At 39.3% G+C, this 24,126-nt stretch overlaps 1 protein-coding gene across 4 annotated transcripts in view; it reads left to right on the top strand.

Moving 5' to 3' along the window:
- The window catches only part of cita (citron rho-interacting serine/threonine kinase a), a 93,323-nt gene that overhangs the window by 27,736 nt on the left and 41,461 nt on the right, over positions 1 to 24,126 (top strand). For all 4 annotated transcript variants that reach the window (XM_053618658.1, XM_053618657.1, XM_053618660.1 and 1 more), the window contains 3 exons: positions 13,998 to 14,103; positions 15,881 to 16,024; positions 17,630 to 17,749. In XM_053618658.1, coding sequence (XP_053474633.1) covers positions 13,998 to 14,103; positions 15,881 to 16,024; positions 17,630 to 17,749 — 370 coding nt within the window. The remainder of the gene's footprint in view (positions 1 to 13,997; positions 14,104 to 15,880; positions 16,025 to 17,629; positions 17,750 to 24,126) is intronic.

The raw sequence follows: 24,126 nt of genomic DNA, 5'->3' as shown, positions 1-24,126 counted from the left end.
AGGAAGAGATGGCACCAGGATGCACTTGGGGAAGAAGGAAAGTGGGCAGAGGCAGTGTGATGCTCTGGGCAACGTTCTACAGGGAAACCTTGGATCCTGACATTCTTGTGGATGTTACTTCAACACGTAACACCTACCTAACTATCATTGCAGACCAAGTACACCCCTATATGGCAACGGTATTCCATAATGGCAGGAAACACTACAAAAATAGTTCAGGAATGGTTTGAGGAACATGACAAAGAGTTCAAGGTCTTGATTTGGCCTCCAAATTCCCCAGATCTCAATCTGATCGAGCATCTGTGGGATGTACTGGACAAACAAGTCTGATCCATGGAGGCCCAACCTCACAACTTACAGGACTTAAAGGATCTGCTGCTAACGTCTTGGTGTCAGATACCACAGCACACCTTCGGAGGTCTTGTGGAGTCCATGCCTCGATGGGTCAGGGCTGTTTCAGTGGCACAAGGGGGACATGCACAATATTAGGCAGGTGGTTTTAATGTTATGGCTGATACATGTTAAATAACATTTTTTTGCACAGTAATTGCGCTATAATGGTGTTCAAAAAAGGTCAACAGTGTCATCATTATGATTTTGTATTTAACCTCCCCAAATGTTAAATGCTTCCCCCCGTTTCTAGCAGTCAACCTTTGTAGTGTCCAGCATAGGTTGCTCTGCCACTTAGACACCGCCTTCTGAAGTTTGAATGCAGAAGCTTACTGGAAAGCCAAAGGATAGTATGGTCTATGATGTATGTAGTTTCAAATTGAACTTAGATTTATTTAAAAGGGTTTTACAAAATTGTTTATTTAAAAACGTGTGGAGCTTTTTTGTTATGTACATTAGTGTCATACATCCAGTGCAGAACTAAAGGTGCAAATGTCAGACCAAGCATTTAAATTTTTTTTTTAAACCATGGGATTCCATTAATCTTATCAGATATTACCTCCATAAACTTTGAGATGTAATTTTTATGAAGACCCATGATTACAGCCGAGATGTATAAGGGCTAGGGAAGTGAGGATATCAGGCCTGAGACTGAGAAATTAATTAAAAATGGTAGCTGTGAGCTCTCTTTAGGGTCAGTTGGAATCTGCCGCTTAAACAAAATAAGACATTTTATTGAACCTGCTTTACTTGTTATTGCAGACTTCAGAGCGTTGAAGTGCTTGTGTGATTTTGTGCATTAGCTTATTCTAATGGTGTAATTATTTAGTAATAGGTATGATAATCTCAAGTAAATGAATAGATTAAAAAAAGTCTTATGGTGTGGGGGTGTGTCTGCAGCGTGCATCATGTTTAGAGAGGAGGATGTCCGCTGGAGTGTGTGTGTGGGAGGCCCTTTTGCCTGATACAGAGCCAAGGAATGATAATGCGTGGAGTCAGCAGGAAGTATTTCTGAAACTGTGATTCATAGCTGGAGAATGTTAAAGATGCAGGCTTTGCCTCCTGTATAGCCATTCATTCAGCAGATTCTCATCCATTCATCTATTCACTGGGTAGTCATGCTAAACCAGAAATTTTTGTTCTCATTGCTACCCTCAGCCAGCTCTCCCCTATCATATGAAAGCCACCAACCAGGGAGGGTAAGGGCTATCACTTCTTTCCTCCAAGACCCATTAAGGCAACCAGCCAACTGACAGTGCAGCGTAACACACTGGTGAAATGCTTCAGTCTGGGAAGGGTTATAAAGCTTGTTCAAAGGTTTTCAGACTCCAAAGAACCACAGTGAGAGCCATTGTCTGCAAATGGAAAAAAAAAAAAACTCTGCACAGTAGTGAACCTTCCCAGAAGTGGCAGACCTTCCAAAATTCCTCAAAGAGCACAGCGACGACTCATCCAGGAAGTCAAAAAAGAGCCAAGGACAACATCAAAGGACCTACAGGCCTCTCTTGCATCAATAAAGGTCAGTGTTCATGACTCCACTATCAGAAAGACACTGCGCTAAAATGGCATCCATGGAAGAGTGGCGAGGTGAAAACCACTGCTAACTCAGAACACTAAGGCTTGTCTGAATTTTGCCAAAACACACCTTGATGATCCTCAAACCTTTTGAGAGAATGTTCTGTAGATTGATGAGTCAGTAGTGGAACTGGTGGAAGACAGGGGTCCCGTTACATCTGGTGTAAACCAAACACCAAATTTCACAAAAAGAACATCATAACTACAGTCAAGCATGGTGGTGGAAGTGTGATGGTGTGGGGATGCTTTGTGGCTTCAGGGCCTGGGCAACTTGCAATAATTGAGGAAAACATGAATTCTGCTCTCTACCAGAAAATCCTAAAGGAGAATGTTCTTTAGTCCGTAAGTTGAAACTCAAGCACAACTGAGACAATGATCCAAAGCATAGGAGTAAGTCCACCTCTGAATGATTAAAAAAAAAAAAAAAAAGCAAAATGAAAGTTTTGGAGTGGCCTAGACAAAGTCCTGTGTTGAACCAATTGAGATGCTGTGGCAGGACCTAAAACAGGCAGTTCATGCTCGAAAACCCTCCAACCCTGTTGTTGAACTAAAGCAGTTCTGCAAAGAAGAGTGGGCCAAAATTCCACCACAGTGCTGTGAAAGACTGATCTCCAGTTATTGGAAGCATTTGGTTGCCGTTATTGCTGCTAAAGATGGCACAACCAGATTTGAATTTTAAGGGGGCAATTGCAAATGCATGCCTTTGGATTGGGGGAGGAAACCGGAGTATACCCCAAACCACGGGGAGAACATGCAAACTCCACACACATAGGGCGGAGGCGGCAGTCAAATCACCAACCTTGGAGGTGTGAGGCAGACGTGTTAAACACTAAGCCACCGGGCCCCCTATAGTGTACAATAATCAAGTGTTCTTTTAATTAGTTAAGTAATTTAAGTGAATCGTATTCAAGCATCTTTTGTTTGAATGAATTGTGACTAGTAGTGATGCACTGATCCCATTTATAACTGTTAGTTTTCTATATGTTGCTGACTTCAGGGCTCTCAGAGCTGAGTATTGGTCAATACTGATCTGATACTGACTTTTTCCCACTTTAACCATGGCAAGGTACCCTATTACAGTGTACTGTAACTTTTAACCATTAAAAAGACATTCTTTAAAATTGTATATCAAAGATTGGTCTTGGTACCAGTGGCTGTGATGGCAAAAGTGCTTATGTCGAGGTTGAAAGTAGGTCAAAGAAATTAATGTGTGACAGTTAATATCTGAGAGGCATTTGTATGCTGGGGCTCAAAATGGGATTTTAAATAGATGAATAGATCAGTCCCTTCAGAATTTTGCGATTGCAGAAATGAACGCAAAATCAAGGAAACTCTGCAATATTTGCAGGAGCTTGCAATTTTTCAAAATTACTGCATATTTTCCGTAGATCTGGACCAAGGCGTGTTATGTGGCATCATCATAACACGCCATGTGACTTCATCACAACGCGCATTCAGCCAAAGCCCCCTTCGATTCATGTGCACCGAACATGAGTACAGCTAAAAGGTCTCATTTCCCAACAAACATCACTGCGAAAGACCGTGCAAAACAATTTATTTCAATTGCAATTTCCCCAAATCAAAACAGGCCACAAAAAACGCCGCAAATTTTGAAAAAGCCACAGCAAAATCGAGCATTTTTGGACACAACAATCACAAATAAACTCCTGTATGGACTGAGTCTGCCCATGTCAATCAAACAAGGAAGTGGTTGGGACAAACATTACATTCTTCTAATAAGAAAACGTTCCTGAAAATGTAGTCTGACAATAGTTCAGGAGAAAAACATCTGAGAAGTCTGGGTAGAATATGTGAATGTAAATGTCTGTAGCTGCTTATGAGCTCTGTGGTAGGGATGGGTGATATCTTATCATTTGTGATAAACCGGTAGAAATTCTCCTCACAATAAGAATTACTCTTCCCTCGATAATAACGATAAAGCCTAGTTCATGATGTATTTGTCTGCGACCCATTCGCAGCCCACGTGCAGATCGAAAACAAGTACGGTGGAAGGTGGATGTGAAACGAAGGAGGAGTTTATCGCTAAATGAGGAGCTACCTCTACAATCTGGAACTGGTGTGGTTACAGAAAATCAGTTTTATTTTTAGATCAATGTTTGTGTTTCTGAGGCTCTCAAGATCACAGCTATCACTTGTAGCCAAAAACAGTGGCGCATGGTACTATATTTATATCATCACTGATATAGTTATCGCAATAAATACCAGAAAATATCGTGATATAGTTGTAAGTCCATATCACCCATTCCTACTCTGTATGATATAATTGTTGCAATAATACATTGTCGAAATGATACTATTGGTGATGTCAACCATAGACAGATAGATATTTAGTGCCGATATAAATAGGCAATAGTTTAGATTAGTAGACATGTAATTGTGGCTCTGCACAATTTCTGATCGTTAAGTTAAATGTGAAGCGATTATCAGAGACACGTTTATTATAGTGTAGCCGATTTGCTGACTGCCATCCAGTCTTATCTCATTTATTGTTAATGTAGGGAAGTATTGTACATACATCAATATAAACAGATATAGATTGCATTGATTTCTGTACTCGGCTTGTGAGGTCTACACAGCTGAACCCTGACATGCCACTGTGTGTGGCGTTTCTTGTGTCAGGCTATATTTATAGGAAACCTGAGATCAGAAATAGCCACATTCATTTCATCTCACCCCAGACTCCTTTACTTCTCAGCGTTTTCTCATTTGCATCCCCCCCCCCACACTAATGGAACGTCTCACTTACTCTGAACCCTGTTTCATAATTATATAAGTTTTAATACTATTATTGTTGTTAATATTAGATGCTACATATTTGCTGTGATATATTTGTACAGTGTCCTTGAGAACCATGAAAGGCACTTATACATAATATGTTGTTGTTGTTGTTGTTGTTGTTAATATTATTATTTCCTGCTTCCAGTTGAAATGTGTAGCCTGTAATTATGCTCTGAGACCGAACACAGAGGGTTGATAATCAAATTAATTATGGGCTATTTTGCCCACTCTCTGTAGGTGAGATAGGAAGGGAGTTGTTTATGAAAGGCAGAACTGCAAAAAAACGTCAGAATGACTTCTGTAATTGTAACGGAGCCAATGATGCAGCGCCACAAAAAAAATCTGATACACCCTGAGACCGTGTGCTTATTTTCAGCCACCCACACTGAAACAGGCTTTCACACGTCTTTAAGCGCTGCCAGTACCAATAACACAAAGACTGACTTGATAGATTGTGCCGCCATGTCCCCAAAGGGCAGCACCAGTTGGCATCACTGTTGAAATGGGGACATTGGCGGTCATGTAGCCCCTGCTGTGCAATAGCAGCCTGGCAGGGACATGACTATGACAATTACACCATTGAAATGTTTCAGCTGAAACTGAACATCTTCCATATCCTTCCTCTATTTAAATGGCCTTCTGTTCTGGACCTGCCTAGGTGGGTAGTCACATTAGATAAATATTGCTTAAGATGACATTACACTCACCGTCCACTTTAATAAGAACATTTATACAGTTTATGCAGTTATCCAATCAACCAATCATATGCCAGCAGCACAAAGCAAAAAATCATACAGATGCAAGTCAAGAGCTGAGTTTATGTTCACATCAAACATCTGAATGGGGGAACAAGTGTGAGCTATGGGATTTTAACCGTGGCATGACTGTTGGTACCAGATGAGCTGGTTTGAGTATTTCAGAAACTGCTGATCTCCTGGGATTTTCACACGCAGTATAGAGTTTACACAGAATGTTGCGAGAAACAAAAAACATTGAGCGAGCGACAGTTCTGTTGGTGGATACGCCTTGTTGATAAGAAAGGTCAGAAGAAAACGGCCAGATTGGTTCAGGCTGCCAGGAAGGACCTAGCAAATCATATAAGCACTCTTTGCAGCCGTGATGTGCAGAAAAGCATCTCATCATGCACAAAATATTGACATTGAGATGGATGGGCTACAACAGCAGAAGACCACATTGGGATCCACTCCTGTCATTCAAGAACTGGAATCTGAGGCTATCATAGGCACAGGCTCACCCAAACTGGACAGATCAAATCCAGCTCAAACTGGAAAAAAAAAATCACCTGGTCTTTTTTTTTTTTGTCCAGTTTGGTTGAGTCTGTGCCTTTGATGGCCTCAGATTCTTTTTCTTGGCTGACGGGAGTAGAACCTTGTCTTCTGCTGTTGTAGCCCATCCAGCTCAAGGTTTGATGTGTTGTGCATTCGGAGATGCTTTTCTGTTCACCACGGTTGTAAAGGGTGATATATATTTTTTTTGAGTTACTATAAGCTTCTTGTCAGCTCAAACCAGTCTAGTCATTCTACTCTGATCTCTCTCATCAACAAGGTGTTTCAGCCTGCAGACCCTCTGCACATAAGATGTTTTTTTTCCTTCTTCTTCCATTCTGTGTAAAAGGAATTTGCATGATTAACCGACAGCACAATACAAGCAGAATATTTAGCCAACAAACAAATATTATTGTATACACAGGATGTTATATAATTTAATAGTACGCTTGTTTGATCTTTCCATTTTTTTGTTTCAGCTATGGCTTGGATTATACTTTATTTAATTGTGCATTTGCAAGATGGCTGCCCTGCGTACCCTGTGCTTTTGCATGTCAAAAAATTGACTGTGTGAGGGGGGGGGGGGAGAGATTTGTGGTTGAATGGTGTGATATAATGTTTACATTGATGTCGCTGTATCATAGCCTCAACTCCTACTATCTTTATGAGAGGAAACAGTCAAAGAAGGTATTCCATTTCAGGCAGTGGGAGGCGTTTGAGCTCCTGCCCCTTAATGGACAGATCCTTTTTAATCTTCTTACAAAAGTTACACAGCAGAGTCTGGTACAACATCAGGTATAACCCCAGTCCAGGATGCTGTATCACGGCTAAATTGTTAACAGCACCAAGGTTGTCACCAAGAATCTTACAGTCCTGCTCTGACCACAACTATTTCATAAGGAGATGCAAACTGAAACATTTCTCCTACGACTCCAGCTTTACTCAAGTAAGCCGTCGATTGCACCATATATAGGCAACATCAGACTGAACAGAGCTTTACCATGTCTATTCCCATTTTCTTTGATTCACAGATAGCACCGGATGAAAGACACTAGCAGCTGTTCTCACTAACTGGAGTGTTTTTAAAGTGTGTTTAACTGCTGCTATCTGACAAAAGTACGCAGTCCAGATTGGGACTTTCTCTCCCTCTGTCAGTCTATCTCTCACAGCATTAGGCACTAATTGCCAATGTGAATGATTTTAAGCTACTCTAAGAGTCTTACAGTGCCAGTCTTCCCAGAGACATGATCTTACACAGGTATAGAGCAAAACATAATGGATCTCTTTTACTGGCCTCAAAAATATCTCTGCCTTTGTGTATTCGTGTTCGGCGAGCCTTGCTGCTGCCGTCTGTTGAACTGAAACTCTGCCTAACTCCATTTCTGACACATTTTGAAAACCCTCGAGATAATGGCTGTAATGACACAGCCAGCAAAACTTGCTGCTACTGTCTGGGTTTTTTTTTTTATGCCTCCTTTTATCTCTGTTTCTCTAAGCACATGTGTGTTGAGTGTTCTATGTTTTTTTTTGTCTGATAGAGCAGAGAAGAGTGTGTGAAATATTTAAAAATGAAAATGATGCCTCTGCAGTTGGGCGATGTATCTGCTACAGTCACTTTTATCATAAAAAAAAATTGTTTAGTTTATTTACCTACAATAATGTATTCCTGTTGCTGATATTTTGTTAGATTTTAGACTAAACCATGATCCATTCTCCATCTTTAACTGTTCTTGGCCCAGTAGTAATTCACAGTTATGCTGAATCCCAAACTTTCTATTAACCGTAATATTAAATACACACTACATAGGGTATAACATAATGGCATTGTAGAACTATTTGAAATTCATTGATAGAAAAGTGTGACTTGGATCATTCCGGTTGGAAATGAATGAATTAAATGTAGCCTGAAACCACGTTTAGGGCACATACTTTATATATTTTTTCATATTTAATAAAAAAAAAAAAAAAAAAGCTGATACATGAATACACAAAATTATTGCATAAATAAAACATTTAATTAGAGAGAGAGAGAGAGAGATAGCGAGACACACACACACACACACACACACACACACACATACACACACACATATATATATGTGTATATATATATACGTGTGTGTGTGTGTGTGTGTGTGTGTGTGTGTATATATATATATATATATATATATATATATATATATATATATATATATATATATATATATATATATATATATATATACACACACACACACATACACACACATATGTGTGTATACACACACACATACATACATACATACATATATATATATATATATATATATATATATATATATATATATATATATATATATATATATATATATATATATATATATACACACACATACACACACACACACACACACACACATACATACATACACAGATCATTTAGTCAAAAATGAGTTTAGGGAGTTTAATACGCTCACATTAGACTTTCATAGGTTTAGATTTGGCCTTCGTATGCATAATATGAACATTTTACATGCAGCATTCATTCTGACAGTCTAATATGTTGTGACATGATGGATGCAAAATATATATCAATTTTAATTTGCAGCAACTGGTTATATTAGAAAAATAGTAATAAATAGACTAAGGAAATGGAAAATCAAGATGCAATAAGAGGCACAAAACTGTAACCTGATATGAGTAAGGTGTCTCTCTCTCTCTCTCACTCACTCTCTCTCTGTGCTTATATCTCTGACTCGGCACAGTGATTGCTATATTATGTCCTTTGCCCAAGGGTGCTGCTCTCTGCTGGGTAGCTGTCAGTCATGTGGTCAAACCATGAATACTTATGAGCCGCTGCGCTTGGTTTGTTTGCTTAGATATTTCACTGCAAAATGTCCATCTCTATGACACTTTCGTTATATTTTTTTTATCTCATTTTCCTGTCTCTCATGCTTTCATGGTTCTTTTTTTTCCTCTCTCATTTCTCTCTCAGACTTTTCTAATCCTTGTCCTTCTCATTTGCATCTAAGTGTCAGGAGCTTGTTTTTTCCCCTTTTTTTATGGCTCATTGTGTTGGTTTTTTTCCCTTCCTCACACGCTCATGTTAATCCTCAGACCTGCTCTATTGGTAATTGCTGTCATTGTCATGCAGCAGATGAATTCTGATATTTCAGACTGTATTTTTAGCTCTTGTTCATGTCATTAGACGCTTCCACAAATCAAGGCTGGCAGATATTAGAGGAAATGGCTGGTCCAGTGTTTTAGGCAACACTTTACTGTCATTTCTTGAGTATTTTTTTTTTATTCAAGGCATCATATTAGTTGTTTAGCTGTGTTTTTGTCACAGGCAGATAACAGGATGGCTAGTTGTGTTCGATGAAGGATAACAGTCAAATGAAGTGGTTGTTTTTGAAGCCTAATATTCACTATTAAAAGTGGTGCTTGGAACCTGTAATCTGTCTAAAAATCATAAAATTAGGGATTGATCCAATTGAATAAAGAAAGCACATAGGTGTATAGCCAAGAACCAACACAGTAACTTTTTCTTTGAAACACAGGTGACAAGAATTTAAATTGGCATCCTGTGGCGCGCTATCAAGTCCGATAGATGATAGTTTGTTTGTTTGTTTTTTTAATTAATTGACTGTCTTGTGCAGGAAAAACTCATGTTCAAAACTTTTTCCTTCTAAATACCTACAGGGAAATCAATTCGGATTGTACTGAAGCTTGTGACCAGAAATGTGTACAAAAGATAGCAGTTGCTCTGTGGCTTGTGGGTGGGTTTGTTGAGTCCTTGATTAGCTAGATAGCTGAAATATTAAATTTTCCAGACCTAACCAGTGTCAGATCTATACTTTCCTTCTGTTCATTTGATTTTCATCCATCACTTTTGATTGAATTCTGCATCTAATGGCATGCATGAACTACTTGTTTTGTCACTGTTTTAGGATTATCAATATCCACACTGGTGTCTGCCCTGGCTGTATCTTATTTGGGTGTAGTGGTGGTTCAGTGTTGAGGTTCTGGCATACTAATCAGCAGGTTGTGAGTTCAAGCCCGGGTCTGCAAAGCTTTCATTGTTGGGCCCCATGTGCTAGTCCTCTTAGTGAAGTTACAAACAAACAAGAGTATGACTTTATTGCTACCCACTTGGCAAGGGTACCCAGGTGAGATTATCTACGAATGCAGGAGGTAAATCACAAGGGCAGAAAGCTCCAGATGAAAAACCAGGAATGACTGTGCACGAGAGGAACATCAGGATGAATAAGGCAGATCCAGAAGACGAGATTAACCAGCAAAACAGTCGACGTGTGTCGGTATCTGGTACTGGGTTCACATCAGGCAGCAGGAGATCATATACAGCTTGACATAGAGGAAGAACAGATTATTAGGTATGCTCTGATCATACAGTGGCTTAAAGCAGTGTACATTGTGATCAGAGTGTAAGCAGGGACTCTGGCAGGTCTAGCTATGACAGCGTGACTAATAAGATGAGCCAGGAGGTAACATGGGCATGATGGGGGCAAACAGGGTGATCAGATACACCTGCCCATCAGACCCGGCAGCTGTTCAAGACACACACATGAGCAAACAAGCCTGAACTGGATTCATCTAGCTCATGCGCTTCTCCCAAAGCTATGTACATCAGGACCTGGTAACCAACATTGCATTTGTGTTTGGGTGTGTGAGTGTGTATATGTTTTATGTAATAGGCTTTGAGAGTGATATAATGCTTCTCAGCATGGATCCATGTTAAGTGTTTTTTTTTTTTTAAAAAAGGAATTGACTCTGTCTGTGCCCTTCGTATCTCGTAGGTGCCAAATTGCGTGGTTTAGGTGATAACATGATGCTTGTGGGCACAATTTGCTCAACATCCACAACACCCTGAATTGGTTCTGACACGTATCCGACAGCTGCAGAAACGAAGCAGCCTGAGCCAATGCCGATATTTCTGTCCATCTGTCGATATTGTCATGCAAGATTTAGCTTTGTTAGATCTAAGCACTGGGTTTATAGGAATGATATGTGAGTAAACATTTTGCAGCACTGCTAGTAAATATCATGCTCTCTGCCTGCAACTTGCCTCAGAACTTGCCTAGCAATTAATTACAAGGGGAAAAAAGAAAAATGCATGATAATTTTGGTTAGATTAAATTAGTGCATCGAGCTAGCAGAACAAATATCATCAGTGATGGGCTGATTAATATAATATTACCAGAGAACCAAAATTGCTGTATCCATTATTGTATTGCAGTTGTTTCCACCATTCCCCCTCCCCCCTTTTTAATTACTGAAACATAATTGGTGAACTTTTCTAAAGTTTATATGTTTGTCGGTTTGTTTGCATACTGTGATGTATGACTGTGTGAGCAATTCATTTTGAGTCTATAATTTGAACAGTTATTTTACACAATGCTTATTTGTATTCAGGGGGTTGTAGATTTTGAAGCAGTGTACTGTAAATAAGCCTTGTTTGTACATGCTTTTAACTACGAGTAAAAATGGATGGCTGCCGCACGTATCGTGCAAGAACAGCTATTGCGCAACGGTATAGGAGATGAAAATATTTGCAGATTTACAATGTGAAAGTTTCAGTGTGTTTTCTGTTGAATTTGAAAAGATAAAGTTGTAAATAATTAATCATTAATAATAAATAACATAAATATAAATAATAAGTCAAATAACATAGATACTTGAGGTAAGTAATTGTTGCATACCTTCAACGTTAAGAAAAACTATAGCTGCAGGCAGTGATTAGGGGGCCAAGCACTTCCCCACCTCTTAATGATGGAGAAAGACCAAAAGCCATTAGGACCATCAGCATTTTTTCCCAATTCTTGTTTAGCAGTCAAATTTATTTGCACGTTGTGGACAGGAAATACGTTTTGTTCAGCATGGTCTGTCAATGCAGTGGTTCAAATTTCACATCCAAATTGGACAAAATTTGTGAAAATGTGAAAAGTGAAAATGTTTTTGAAGAAATTCTAAATGGTGGAAAATCCAATATGGTGGAAATTAACATCGCAGTATCCATTGGACTTGGCATGACCCAAAGAATCGGTGGGTGAAGTAGTTTGCATGTCTATGAAGTTGTGTTTGGAGTTATTATTGCAAAGGTATGTCCAGCTTTGTCCTGTTGGTGGCGCTAAAGCACTTGAGGGGGTGTACACTAAAATTACTGTGTAGGTAGCTGAGACTGTCCTCTATTAGTTTGAAACGTTCTATGGGCTGCCATATATAATCATGACCATCATGATGATGATGGTGGTGGTGGTGGTGCTTGGCCCCTAATAATCCTGACTGTTATTTCAGCTACTATTGTGTCCCCCTAGACATGGTTAAGCCAGCATTATCACTCATTCCTATCAGAAAATGGTGCAGATGCACTTTTATGCCCGCTTTAAACACAGGCTGTGTCTCTGTTCTGCTGAGTACCCAGGATGCGCTTTAACGGCCTGCAGCACTCAGCCTTTTTACACTGAGCAGACAGGAAGCAGAACTTCCTGCAAAACAGTCTGCTCATCATCATGCTGTTCAAACCTGCTCTAATTGGAAAAGGGTTTAAATCCATTCATATTCAACTTATAATCTTAAACCTTTACATATCCGCTCTGTAAAATCTACACTTTAAATGCGTAAGTGCCGAACACCTCCAGGCAGACTCTGACTCAGCGTTTCGGTTATTTAAGGCTCCTGTAGAGGAACAGGTTTGGTAATTATGCCTGTGTTAATTAATGCTTCTCTGGGGACGTAAGGAATTGACTTCCAATAATAATCAGGTTTCTTTTATTATATTTTGTCTTTTGCACATCGTCACTCATAGAAAACACATTAAATAACATGATCGTAACTACTCATAAGTTTCTTACTGTCTGTATCATAGAATTTTACTCAATATAGTTTGATATACTTCATAGTAAATACCATCCTTCTCTCTCTTAGAATTATTACAGAATTATCAGCACCCTTTATAAACATGAGCAAAAAATAATCAAACACAACAAAAGACATTAAAGTATTAAGACTTTAAAACCATGGTTTTCTTTGAAGTGTTTTTTAAAATAACTTTCATTTCATTTGTGACTAGTGCACAACATCCATTTGTCTCTTTTGTGTTAAAATGATGGTTTATTTAGCATGTTTTCTCAAATTGTTTCAACAAAGTTTTTCCAGGTCTTTGAGTAAAATAAACATCACACACAGAAATTCACATTTTCTCATCAATCGTTTCTGCACATTGTGCAGTAGGGTGCCAGAAATTCTGAAGTTGACCAAATATACATGCTTTTTGTTTTGTTTTGTTTTGTTTTTTGTGATGAAGGTCAGATGTGTAATGGGGGATTTATAAAGGACTGAGGTTCGTGGAGATGGAATAGAAACGATAATTGGTTGGTTGTGAGGACTTGCATATGATCAAAGCTTCCTCTAAGGATGATTTCTTCAGATCAGCTGGCTATCCACAGTCAGATTTCCACTTGACGGATGGGTTTTAATCTTACTGTACTCGATGTCTCTGAACCATCATATCTACGGTAAATAAAGGTCGTACATATTGGGATAAACTTTAAATCTGTTTGCCGTTTAAACAAAGATAATCAGTCAGCACTTGACTGGTACATCAAATGAATCCTCTGTCTGTTCATTGTAATCAGGATTATCTCAGGCTTAAATCCGAACACTCTCTGTAATATCCCCGACTGTTTAACAAGTCAGTACATGTTCACAGAGTGAGATCAGACTGCTGTTGTATCCTGATTTATGAATTTCAACTAAAATGATTCCATTTTGTGGTTTGAAGAATAAAGCATTTAGAGTGAGAACAACAGCTGAAAGTGGGTGATGTGAGTGTTTGAGAGACTTAACTTGTCTCTTATTATACATTTCATGGTGCTAAATCTGAGGTTAATGTCATTTGTCTCATTTTCTTAACCTTCCTTGGCACATCTCTTATCTCTGTGCTCTTAGATCAGTGGCGGCCGGCCTCAACTCCCCTGCCAAGTCCAACTCCATGGAAAAAAAACTGCAACTCAAAAGCAAAGAACTTCAAGACACCCAAGACAAATGTCACAAGGTAGGCTTGCACGTCAGTGATGGGTGATGTGAACATAGTTACGTTTGTGTAAATGTCATTTTGCTGCCGTTGATTTTATTTTAGAAGGAGCCGTGTGTACAGTACAAGTGTGCATGCAGTGAGAATGAGGTGGGATACTTTACCCACACGCTTTGCATGCTAATCTTCTCTTTTTATGTAATTACTGTTCGGTTAAACCTGTACAGGAGTAATGAGATTCCTAACCTTCTTCATTTTAGAAGTTCTGCAGTTCCGCTTTATTAATAGACTCGGTTAATTAATTGATTGTTTTGCACAGTGCAGTTTAAATAGCAGTGTGTTGTGTGCCTCCTCATACTGTACTTGTTTGTGCTTGTGTATGTTGATGAGTGTGCAACTATATTAGCACCTGACAGATACACTGCGTGGCCAAAAGTTTGTGGACACCTGACTATCATACTATTATGTGGGGAGTCCATGAAGTTAGAAGTACACAAGCATAGGATGTCTTTATATGCTGTAGCTTTACAATTTCCTTTCAGTGGAGCTTAGAGACCTAAACCTGACAATGCCTCTGTGCACAAAGCGAGCTCCATGAAGACATGGTTTGCCAAGGTTGGAGTGGAAGAACTCGAGTGGCCTGCACAGAACCCTGAGCTCAACCTCACTGAACACCTTTGGGATGAACTGGAACGCTGACTGCACCCCAGGCCTCCTCATCCAAACATCAGTGCCTGACCTCACTAATGCTCTTGCGGCTGAATGAGGACAAATCCCCACAGCCACGCTCCAAAATGTGGTGAAAGAGTGGAGGTTATTATAACAGCAAAGGGGAACTAAATCTGAAATGGGATGTTCAAGAAGCACATATGAGTGTGATGGTCATGTGTCCACAAATATTTGACCATTTAGTGTCTTTGGTTGGTCAATAAAATTAGCTGATTAAGTGCTTTCTGTGGAATCTGTGAAAATTTCACCAATTATGCACCCCTCTTTATAAGGAATAAGACACAACAGGGCATGCTATTATAGGAAAATAATCAATGACGAGGCGGTGTGATGCAGACCGATGCAAAGCAGAGTTATCGTTACCACCGTGAAGTTGGTCCTATAACGGCATGTCCCATAAAAAGTGTTTATTCCGCTTATACCACAGCAAATACCTGACAAGTACAGATTAATTAACTGCATGTCAGTGCTTTTTAACCATTTATAGTTACATTTAAAATTACAGAACATCCACAAGATCAGTTATATCATGTTATTGCTTCTTGTCATTCCCACGCCAGCCTCTGGCAGAAAACTTAATGAGCATTACGGAACACAGACACTGGAGACTCCTTCCATAAATGTTAAATAAACCTCTCCAGAAAGCTTCACCCAGTTTACCCAGATTATGTTTTTATTTTTTTAATAACACATTTTTAACGTTTTTATTTTATTAGCTTCAGATTATGTAAAGTGTTAGTATAGATACAAAAATGTATTAGAATTAACACATCAATATAAACTAGTGATTTGAATTGCATCCAGATCTACTGTCAGAGCCACTGTTATAGAAAATGAGCCAACACCATCTTCTGCCCAATCAGATTTGAGAATTCAGCAGCGCTGTGGTATAATATGGCTTAATACATGCGTGCATATCATTATCTGTCCAATAGAATGCAATTAGGTCTGGTGTGTCAGTCCATAGGCAAGCATGGATTTGATCATATGCATGTATCATGCGTCCTTGTGGCTGGAACGACGCTGTAAAATGCATTTAGATCTGGTGCTTGTGTTTGTGGCGGCCCAGATGGAGCAGGAGATTTCACGCTTCCAGCGTAAGATGACCGACCTGGAGTCGGTGCTCCAGCAGAAGGATGTGGAGCTCAAGGCCTCCGAGACGCAGAGGAGCATCCTGGAGCAGGACCTCGCCACCTACATCACCGAATGCAGCGTGAGTGCTCTTGCATTGAACTGCATGTACTGTAATTGTTTAGTGGTTGCTGTGTTGACAAATTCTATTTCATATTTCGTTTTTAATTTTCAGAAGATAATACAGCTGTGACCCTGGGTCCAGTTGCAGTAAATTCTACTACAGTCTATCAGACAGATAGATAGACTTCTGTGTATTCTTCTTTTAGAGTGTGCATGCGCTATAGTATGTTCATTATTGTATAATATAGTGGGTGGGGTTTCTATTGTTAACTGAGTCTTGGGCATCTGGTTACACATCTCTGTTTGCACTTTGTTGGTTGGTTGGTTGGTTCATCCATCTTGGATCTTGATTATATCCTGATTAGATTTTGAGCTCATGCTCATGAAATTATATGTAAATGTATGGCTAGTTAGCCAGATTGCAGTCTGATTATTACATTTGATGACTAAATGAATTCCTTGTTTACACGTTCGGTCATAAGAAGCAACAAAAAGCAAAAAGTAGGCACTGACAGCAACAGTTGGGCATGCATCATGACCTGACAGATTTGTATTGGTATTTTGATGATGGTCATGGAGAGGACTGTCTAACATGTTGCTCCAAAATCTCCCATATTTGTTCAATAGTGTTGAGGTCTGTTGAGTCTGAAGGCCATAGCAGATGATTTACATCACTTTTGTACTCATGCAGTGAACCCTCATGCCCTGTGGATGTGGGCGGGGCCATCATGGAAAAGACCACTTGCATCATGATAGAAATGTTTCATCGTAGCATAAAGGTGATATGTCAGAAGAACTCTGTGTAGATTTGCACTGACATTTCTCTCTAAAGGGATAAGTGGAGCTAAACCATGTCTGCAAAATTCCCCCACAGCATAATAGAGCCATTAGGAACCCCTCCCCCCCCCAACTTTAAGGGTCAGTCATTCAGGCCTTTGTGGTCCACCACGCTTGACCATTTGTTATGAGAATATGAGAAAGGATGACTCATCTGACCATATTATTTTTTCCCAAAATCTTTGTTGATGTGTTTTGCATGAATGAACTCTCAAATATGCATTCATCTTTGTATTTGTTTCCTTACATATCACGTTGATGCACAAGTGTCATTGTCATTAAATTTGTGCTTTCAACCACAATTCCCAACGACACTTACTGATGACACACAGACATTTTTCTCTTACTGATGATGTAAAATCAAGGTCAACTGGGTCTGCTCGGCATTTTATAGATTCCGCAGAGCATGATAGGATGTTAATTGCTTAATTGTATCATACAGTACATGTGTCTGGAGGCTTCCAGTGCTTCTCTGCTTATTTATTCAGGGTTTTCTTTTAGTTGGTCACCATCAGTCAGTCCAAGGTTCAGCTTTTCCCTGTAGCTGCAGTTGTTACTGAACTTTGTAAGGGAGCTGTAGATCTTTCATTCTAGATCTATAGCGTTATCAGTCACTGAATTGCAAATGTGGGTAGTGCAGATCGATCGATATGCTGCCCTCGGTTATCTGTCCATGACAGAGGTGCTTTAGGATGAGTTACTGTCTGTGTTCCAGCCTGTGTATCACTGTATGAGTGTTGTCGTATTCATCGTAATTGTGTACGTGCGTGTATGTGTTTGTGTGTAGAGTCTGAAGCGCAGCTTGGAGCAGGCTCGTGTCGAGGTGTCTCAGGAGGACGACAAGGCTCTGCAGCTGCTCCATGACATTCGAGAGCAGAGCAACAAGCTGCAGGAGATTAAAGAACAGGTGAAGTGCTTCATTACACATCCTCATTACACATAACACAACCTCACCTTATTATTATTATTATAAGTTTATTTTTTTATATTGCCTTTCTACACACTCAAGGTCGCTTTACAATTAGAAAGCACAAATAACACAACCTCACTATACGGCCTCACACACCCTCATTACACATAACACAACCTCACTATATGGCCTCACACGTCCCCATTACACATTATAACACAACCTCACTATACGGCCTCACACGTCCTCATTACACATTATAACACAACCTCACTATACGGCCTCACACGTCCCCATTACACTTTATAACACAACCTCACTATACGGCCTCATACGTCTTCATTACACATTGTAACACAACCTCACTATACGGCCTCACACGTCCTCTTTACACGTTGTAACACAACCTCACTATACGGCCTCACACGTCCTCCTTGCACTTTATAACACAACCTCACTATACGGCCTCACACGTCCTCCTTGCACATTATAACACAACCTCACTATACAGCCTCATCCTCGTTACACGTTATAACACAACCTCACTATACGGCCTCACACATCCTCGTTACACATTATAACTCACTATACAGCCTGGAATAACATGGAATAAGTGCTTTGATTAACCTTATCAAATTACTGACACAAAAGTACAAGTTTTTAAAACTTTGCTACCTTTTAAACATAACAGCTTCTTCATTGATTAAATGGCTTATGAATGCCTGTGCGGCCGTGCGCATTTCACTTTCGCTTTCGAATTAGCGGCAATTCGGGGGGCAGCGATTGCTTGAATGGTGGGTTTCTTTATAATTCTTAATGTAAAACACAGCGACAACAGAACAGTACAGTGACAAACTCACTTATATTAAACATAGAACTTTTCAAACCAAATCTTCCGCCATCGTCTTGTCAGTCAGCTCGCCTCACTCTCGTCGCGTGATAAATTTAAATCTGATCTGTGTTGCGACTCTGACTCATTCGGCTCACGCTGAATTGAGCAGACACGTTCAGTTTTTAATTGTAGCGTCTGTTCTCTAACCGAACTAAATGATTTTTATTACTATAAAAAAGCAAAACAATAGTGGGGGGCCAAGTGATGTAATCGGTATGTGGCACGAATGTATACGGTGTATTACACCGGGTACACCGCCTATCACAGCAAGCCTACTAGAAGACATTAATGTGGCAACAATTAACAATGGTAGTCTCATTCCTGAGCATTTCTTTCTAATAAAGCCAATCTTAAGCAGAAAAAAAAAAGAAAACAATACAATGCAGATATACAGTGCTATAGATATTCAGTATTTATTTACCTGTTTTGTATGGTGCACTGTTAATATACAGTGTGTTACCCTGAATTGCATAACAGGAGAATTGTAACAGGAGAATTTCCATTGTATATGATAAATGATATATGATATGATTTCTCAATTACAGTGGTAATACATGCTTACACTTTATTGCTATTCAGTACACACACACACACACACACACACACACACACACACAGAGATCAGTATCAATGAAGGACAAAGAAGCAAATCCTTTAGACAGTGCAAATGTATTCACTATCACTCTGTCGCACTCTATCTTGCTCTCTCTTTCTCTCTCTTTGACTCTCTCTCTCTCTCTCTCTCTCTCTCTCAATTAATCTCTCATTCTCAGTTTCAGTTTTCAGTTTCCATGTGCTTTTTTGGCATGACAAATAATTGGACATTTATATTGCCAAAGCAAGTAGAAAGGAAGGGTAGTTTAAAAACAAGAGAAGAAAAACACAAAATCTCTCTCTCTCTCTCTCACTCTGTTGGTCTCTTGCTTTCTCTTTCTGTCTCTGTCTTTGACTCTCTGTCTCTTTCTCAATTAATCTCTCTTCTCTCACTCTGTTGGTCTCTCGCTCCCTCTTGCTCTCTCTTTCTGTCTCTGTCTTTGATTCTCTCTCTCTCAGTTAATCTGTCTCTCTCGCTCTGTTAGTCTCTTGCTCTCTTTCTATCTCTGTCTTTGATTCTCTCTCTCTCTCTCTCAAGTAATCTCTCTCACTCTGTTGGTCTTTCACTCTATCTCTGTCTTTATATCTGTCTGTCTCTCTCTCTCGCTCGTTCTCTCTGGCTCTGGGTCTTTCTCTCTCAATTTATTTCTCTGTCTCTCTCTCTGTCTCTGTCTGTTTCTCTCTCTATCTCTCTCTGTGTTTGTGTGTGCATTATACAATCAGTGGAACAGAGCTGATTCAGCAGCAGACTCAGTGAGACCTTCAACTTTTGGTCGACATTCAACACACACACGCGCGCGCACACACACAGTGCTGCAGTATAGCTGGGATTTGCTTAGTTATGGACACCTCAAGTCTGAACATGGCCTCTGAAAATGAAAATAAAAACCTGTTCAGTCTCTTTCCAATTTAATATCATGTACTCACAAAGGAAACAAAGCTGCATTAAATGAAGGTAAATGGAGTCGTGACTAATGTTTTAATGGAGAAAATGAATGAGTAGAAGTGGATGTGTTAGTTAAAGAAGGAGCGTTTGCACTTATTTGGTGCAGGAAAAGATGAACAAAGAAAAGGGAGAGGAGGAGGAGGAGGTTTGGGAGAAGGGGAAACAGCAGAATGACTCATTTCTGTCTGCGTGCTCATACACACAAATGCAGAGGCGAGCTTCATCTCCACGGGAACAGTCACAATTAGTGATTAAGAGGGTCGGGGTAGCGATAGTGTTCAGCACTCTAATACAAAGTTTTTACTCTGTTCTGCACATAAATCTTTCACCTTATACCAACACAAACACACACACTCACACCATACCAGTGCTCTGATCAAATTCTAATCAAATACTATGGTTAATTTCTATTCTGTGTGACGCGATGGTATACTCCACTATACTATACTATACTATACTATTACCTACTCTACTGTACTATTAGTATAGAAACTCAAATCAAATACCGTACTATACTATACTATATACACTGGAATTGAACAATTTGCTATATTGCGTTATACTATACTATAGAAACTAAAATCAAACACTAATGTACTTTACCATACTATATAAACTTAAATCAAATACTATAGTATGTTATACTGTTCTCTTATAACTAAAATCAAACACTAATATACTGTACTATACTATATAATCTTAAATCAAATATACTATGTTAAACTATGCTATAATAACTTAAACACTAATGTTTTTCTATACTATATAAAATTAATTAAAATACTTACTGTATTGTAATATAAGAATGCAAATCAGACACTATACCATACTGTACGAATTCAACTCAATATACTGTACTATACTATAGAATCTCAAATCTATACTTATACTATACTGTACAATATTATATATATATATATACTTAAATCATATATGAACATTATGAACTACTATATTATAGAAACGCTATACTTTAATATACTATAGAAACGCAGGCCATATATTGTACTGTTCAACTCTGTATAAACTCAAATTGAATACCATACTATACTATAAAAAGTTGAACTCTACTCTATACTGCACAAAGCAACTCCATACATGTCCCTGTGTCTAGTCTAATCTAGTGATAATGCATTAGAATGAGCTCATTATTAAAGACGGGAGAATTCAAATGCAGTGACATGTAAATACATTTAAAGGATAATGCTCACCATATGCTATTCATGCTATTCCAATACGATGCAACCAGCCAGACATCTTTATTGAATGTGTATGCAAGAAGTGTGTCTTTGTCTGTCCTGTCTTATCAGTTAATCCACACAGTTTCTACAGTAGATAGCAATCTGCTATGCTCTTTCATTAGACACCTTCTATTTATCCATTTAGTCTCACTGTGTGTAAATGTAGACTCAAGACGGCAGGTCTTTAATTTGGACACATGGAGCTTTTTTTTAAATAATACGGACACACACATGTTCTTTGTGTAATTTTTAGTGTGACTGGACTACTTATTTGTCTGTAATGGAGGAAGCATTAAGCAGCCCTATTTTCCTCGTTTGCCTTAGTGCTATAGTCATAATTTAGAGGGCTGATTTTTAGGCATTCGAGCGTGTGAATGTGTGTGCGATGGGTTGGCACCCCGTCCAGGGTGTCCCCTGCCTCATGCCCCGAGTACCTTAGGATAGGCTAAAGGCTCCTCGCGACCCTGTGTAGGATAAGCGGTACAGAAAGTGTGTGTGTGTGTGTGTGTGTGTGTGTGTGTGTGTGTGTGTGTGTATGCATATACACACACAAACACACGCACATTTGCTTCTTCTCTCTCTGTGCTCATGGCCCCAGCAGTAACATGAGTAGTTTTTCAAGCAGAGTGGAGCACAATGTGCGACTATAATTAAAAACATTGATGTTAAGACGTGAGAATCTTGCTGGGAGCTGTCAGGCTTGGCAACACTGAGAGAGATGGGAGAGCAGGGGGCCTTGTTTTAGAAGCTAATATGCTGGAGGTAAGCCTGAGGGAACAATACCAAGGCTGGATTTGGCCATCGGTGGTGATGTGTTTTGAATGGGTTTCTGGCATTGTTGTTTGCGCCATGGCGTTTGTGTGTCCCATTCTAGACTATTTCAATTCTGCTGTGGTTCTGACTGGTGTTTGGTCTTCCCTCTTCTATATGTGCTGTCCATCTTCTTCCTTGATTATGATCAGCTAATATTCCTGTCTTTTCAGACTGTCTGTCTATCAGTTGTCTTTCCATGTCTCCCACTCCCTCTTTCCTTCAATCTGTCAAACACTCAGGCTGTCGTGAGGGTCATGTCTGGCTGTAGGGTGTCTCAGTTGGAACGGTGGTTAGTAGCTTGATTGATTTGCCATATGTCAGCGAGACTCTTGCTATTCCTCTCCCCATCCTTTTGTCTCAGTCTCTCTATCACCATCCTTTTGCCTGCTGGAACTGTCACTTAGCTCTTTTCCTCTCCTCTACTATTTCTTCTCCTTTAATCTTTGCCTTATCTCTCTCATTCTGCCATCAATCCCTAGCACTTTTTCCCGTCCTCCTCAGTCTCTCCTTCCACAGTCGTAATTAAAAAAAAAAATAATAATAATAATCCAGGCAGATCAAGCCATAACCATTATCATTGTGACTCACATTCTGTATTCTTTCTTCACTCGGTGTAAGGGTTTCTGGGGGTAAACACAGTACTATTTCATTAATTAAAGGTTTAAAGGTATAGTCAGGGATTTTGGTGGCTGTTTTGAAACTCTAACACCAAGCAAATGCGTCTGAAAGCTAGTGCAAGACAGTGAAAGCCGTCTGAATGGATAGGATGGACGAGATGCCTCTTTGTTCTTATTGGTTGGATATTGGTGGTCCACATTCTTTGTTTTATCTCTCATTTTACAGAGCCTTGAGTGTCACAAAGATTTCTGAGCACTTATTTTATTTAAGCTCCTGGAAAGGAAGAATAACTTCACAATAAATATTACCCACCAAAAAATTCTGACCTAAAAACACTCACCCTACTTTTAAAGGATGTGTGCAATTAAAAGTAATAAATATATAATAAACCTCTTTAAGTTAAACATTTCAGTTTGATTATTATTATTAATCAAGCTGTGACTAAAATTTGGATGCTGAAAGTAGACTGATAGTAGAAAGGCTTTTTTTGAAGCTGGTGTCATCATAGTCCACTCTTGAGAATACTCTTCAGGATGAAGAGGCTGTACTTGGACTCTTAGAAGTAGTGGAATGATGTATAGGTTCTTTCTGTACTCCTCTAACATGCCACGAACCAACAAAAGCAAAGAGCAGGACTTCTTGACTGCTTTGAATATCCTTTCCTTACAGAAACGTGATTTTTTTTTTTTCATCACACTTACGCTCAAGCCAAATTCAGAAGTCAGCCAAGAGCTCTGTTTACAACCATTGCGTAAACATCTAAATGGACATTTTCTACATTTAAACGCAGTTTTAAAAAAAAAGTTCATTTTTTGATGTTAAATTTCGAACACCAGCGAAATTCCACTTTATGCATCTTGAAGGACATTTAGCACGTTGTTGCCTGCATAAAAACTGTAAATGTACAGTCAACCCGTGGAACATCAATTCTCCATCCATAATATCTGCAGCTCATGTGTGATTACCACAGACAAGATTTTCAGCACATTCCTTAATGAAAGAGTCGGCGATACGATGTACAAATATTACTTGAGTCGGCTGTTTAGCGAATCTAGCATGTCCTAGCGTTTTTCTTTTTCTCTCAATACGTTTAACTGCGAGGTGGCCTATTTGTTGTGCTAACAGAAAAGTTATATGATGGCTTCGCGGTTTCATATTTTGCTCGTGTTCCTGATTCTGAAAAGATCTCGTCTTCCACCGTCAACCAGCTCACACCTCGGCTGCTGTGTGTAGCGCAGCAGGTGGCGGGATTCAGCCTGCTGCATTTATA

Source organism: Ictalurus furcatus, chromosome 28, assembly GCF_023375685.1.
Source record: "Ictalurus furcatus strain D&B chromosome 28, Billie_1.0, whole genome shotgun sequence".
Taxonomy (NCBI): Eukaryota; Metazoa; Chordata; class Actinopteri; order Siluriformes; family Ictaluridae; genus Ictalurus; species Ictalurus furcatus.
The sequence above is the reverse complement of the archived record's forward strand: the minus strand, read 5'-3'. Positions and strand labels throughout refer to the sequence as shown.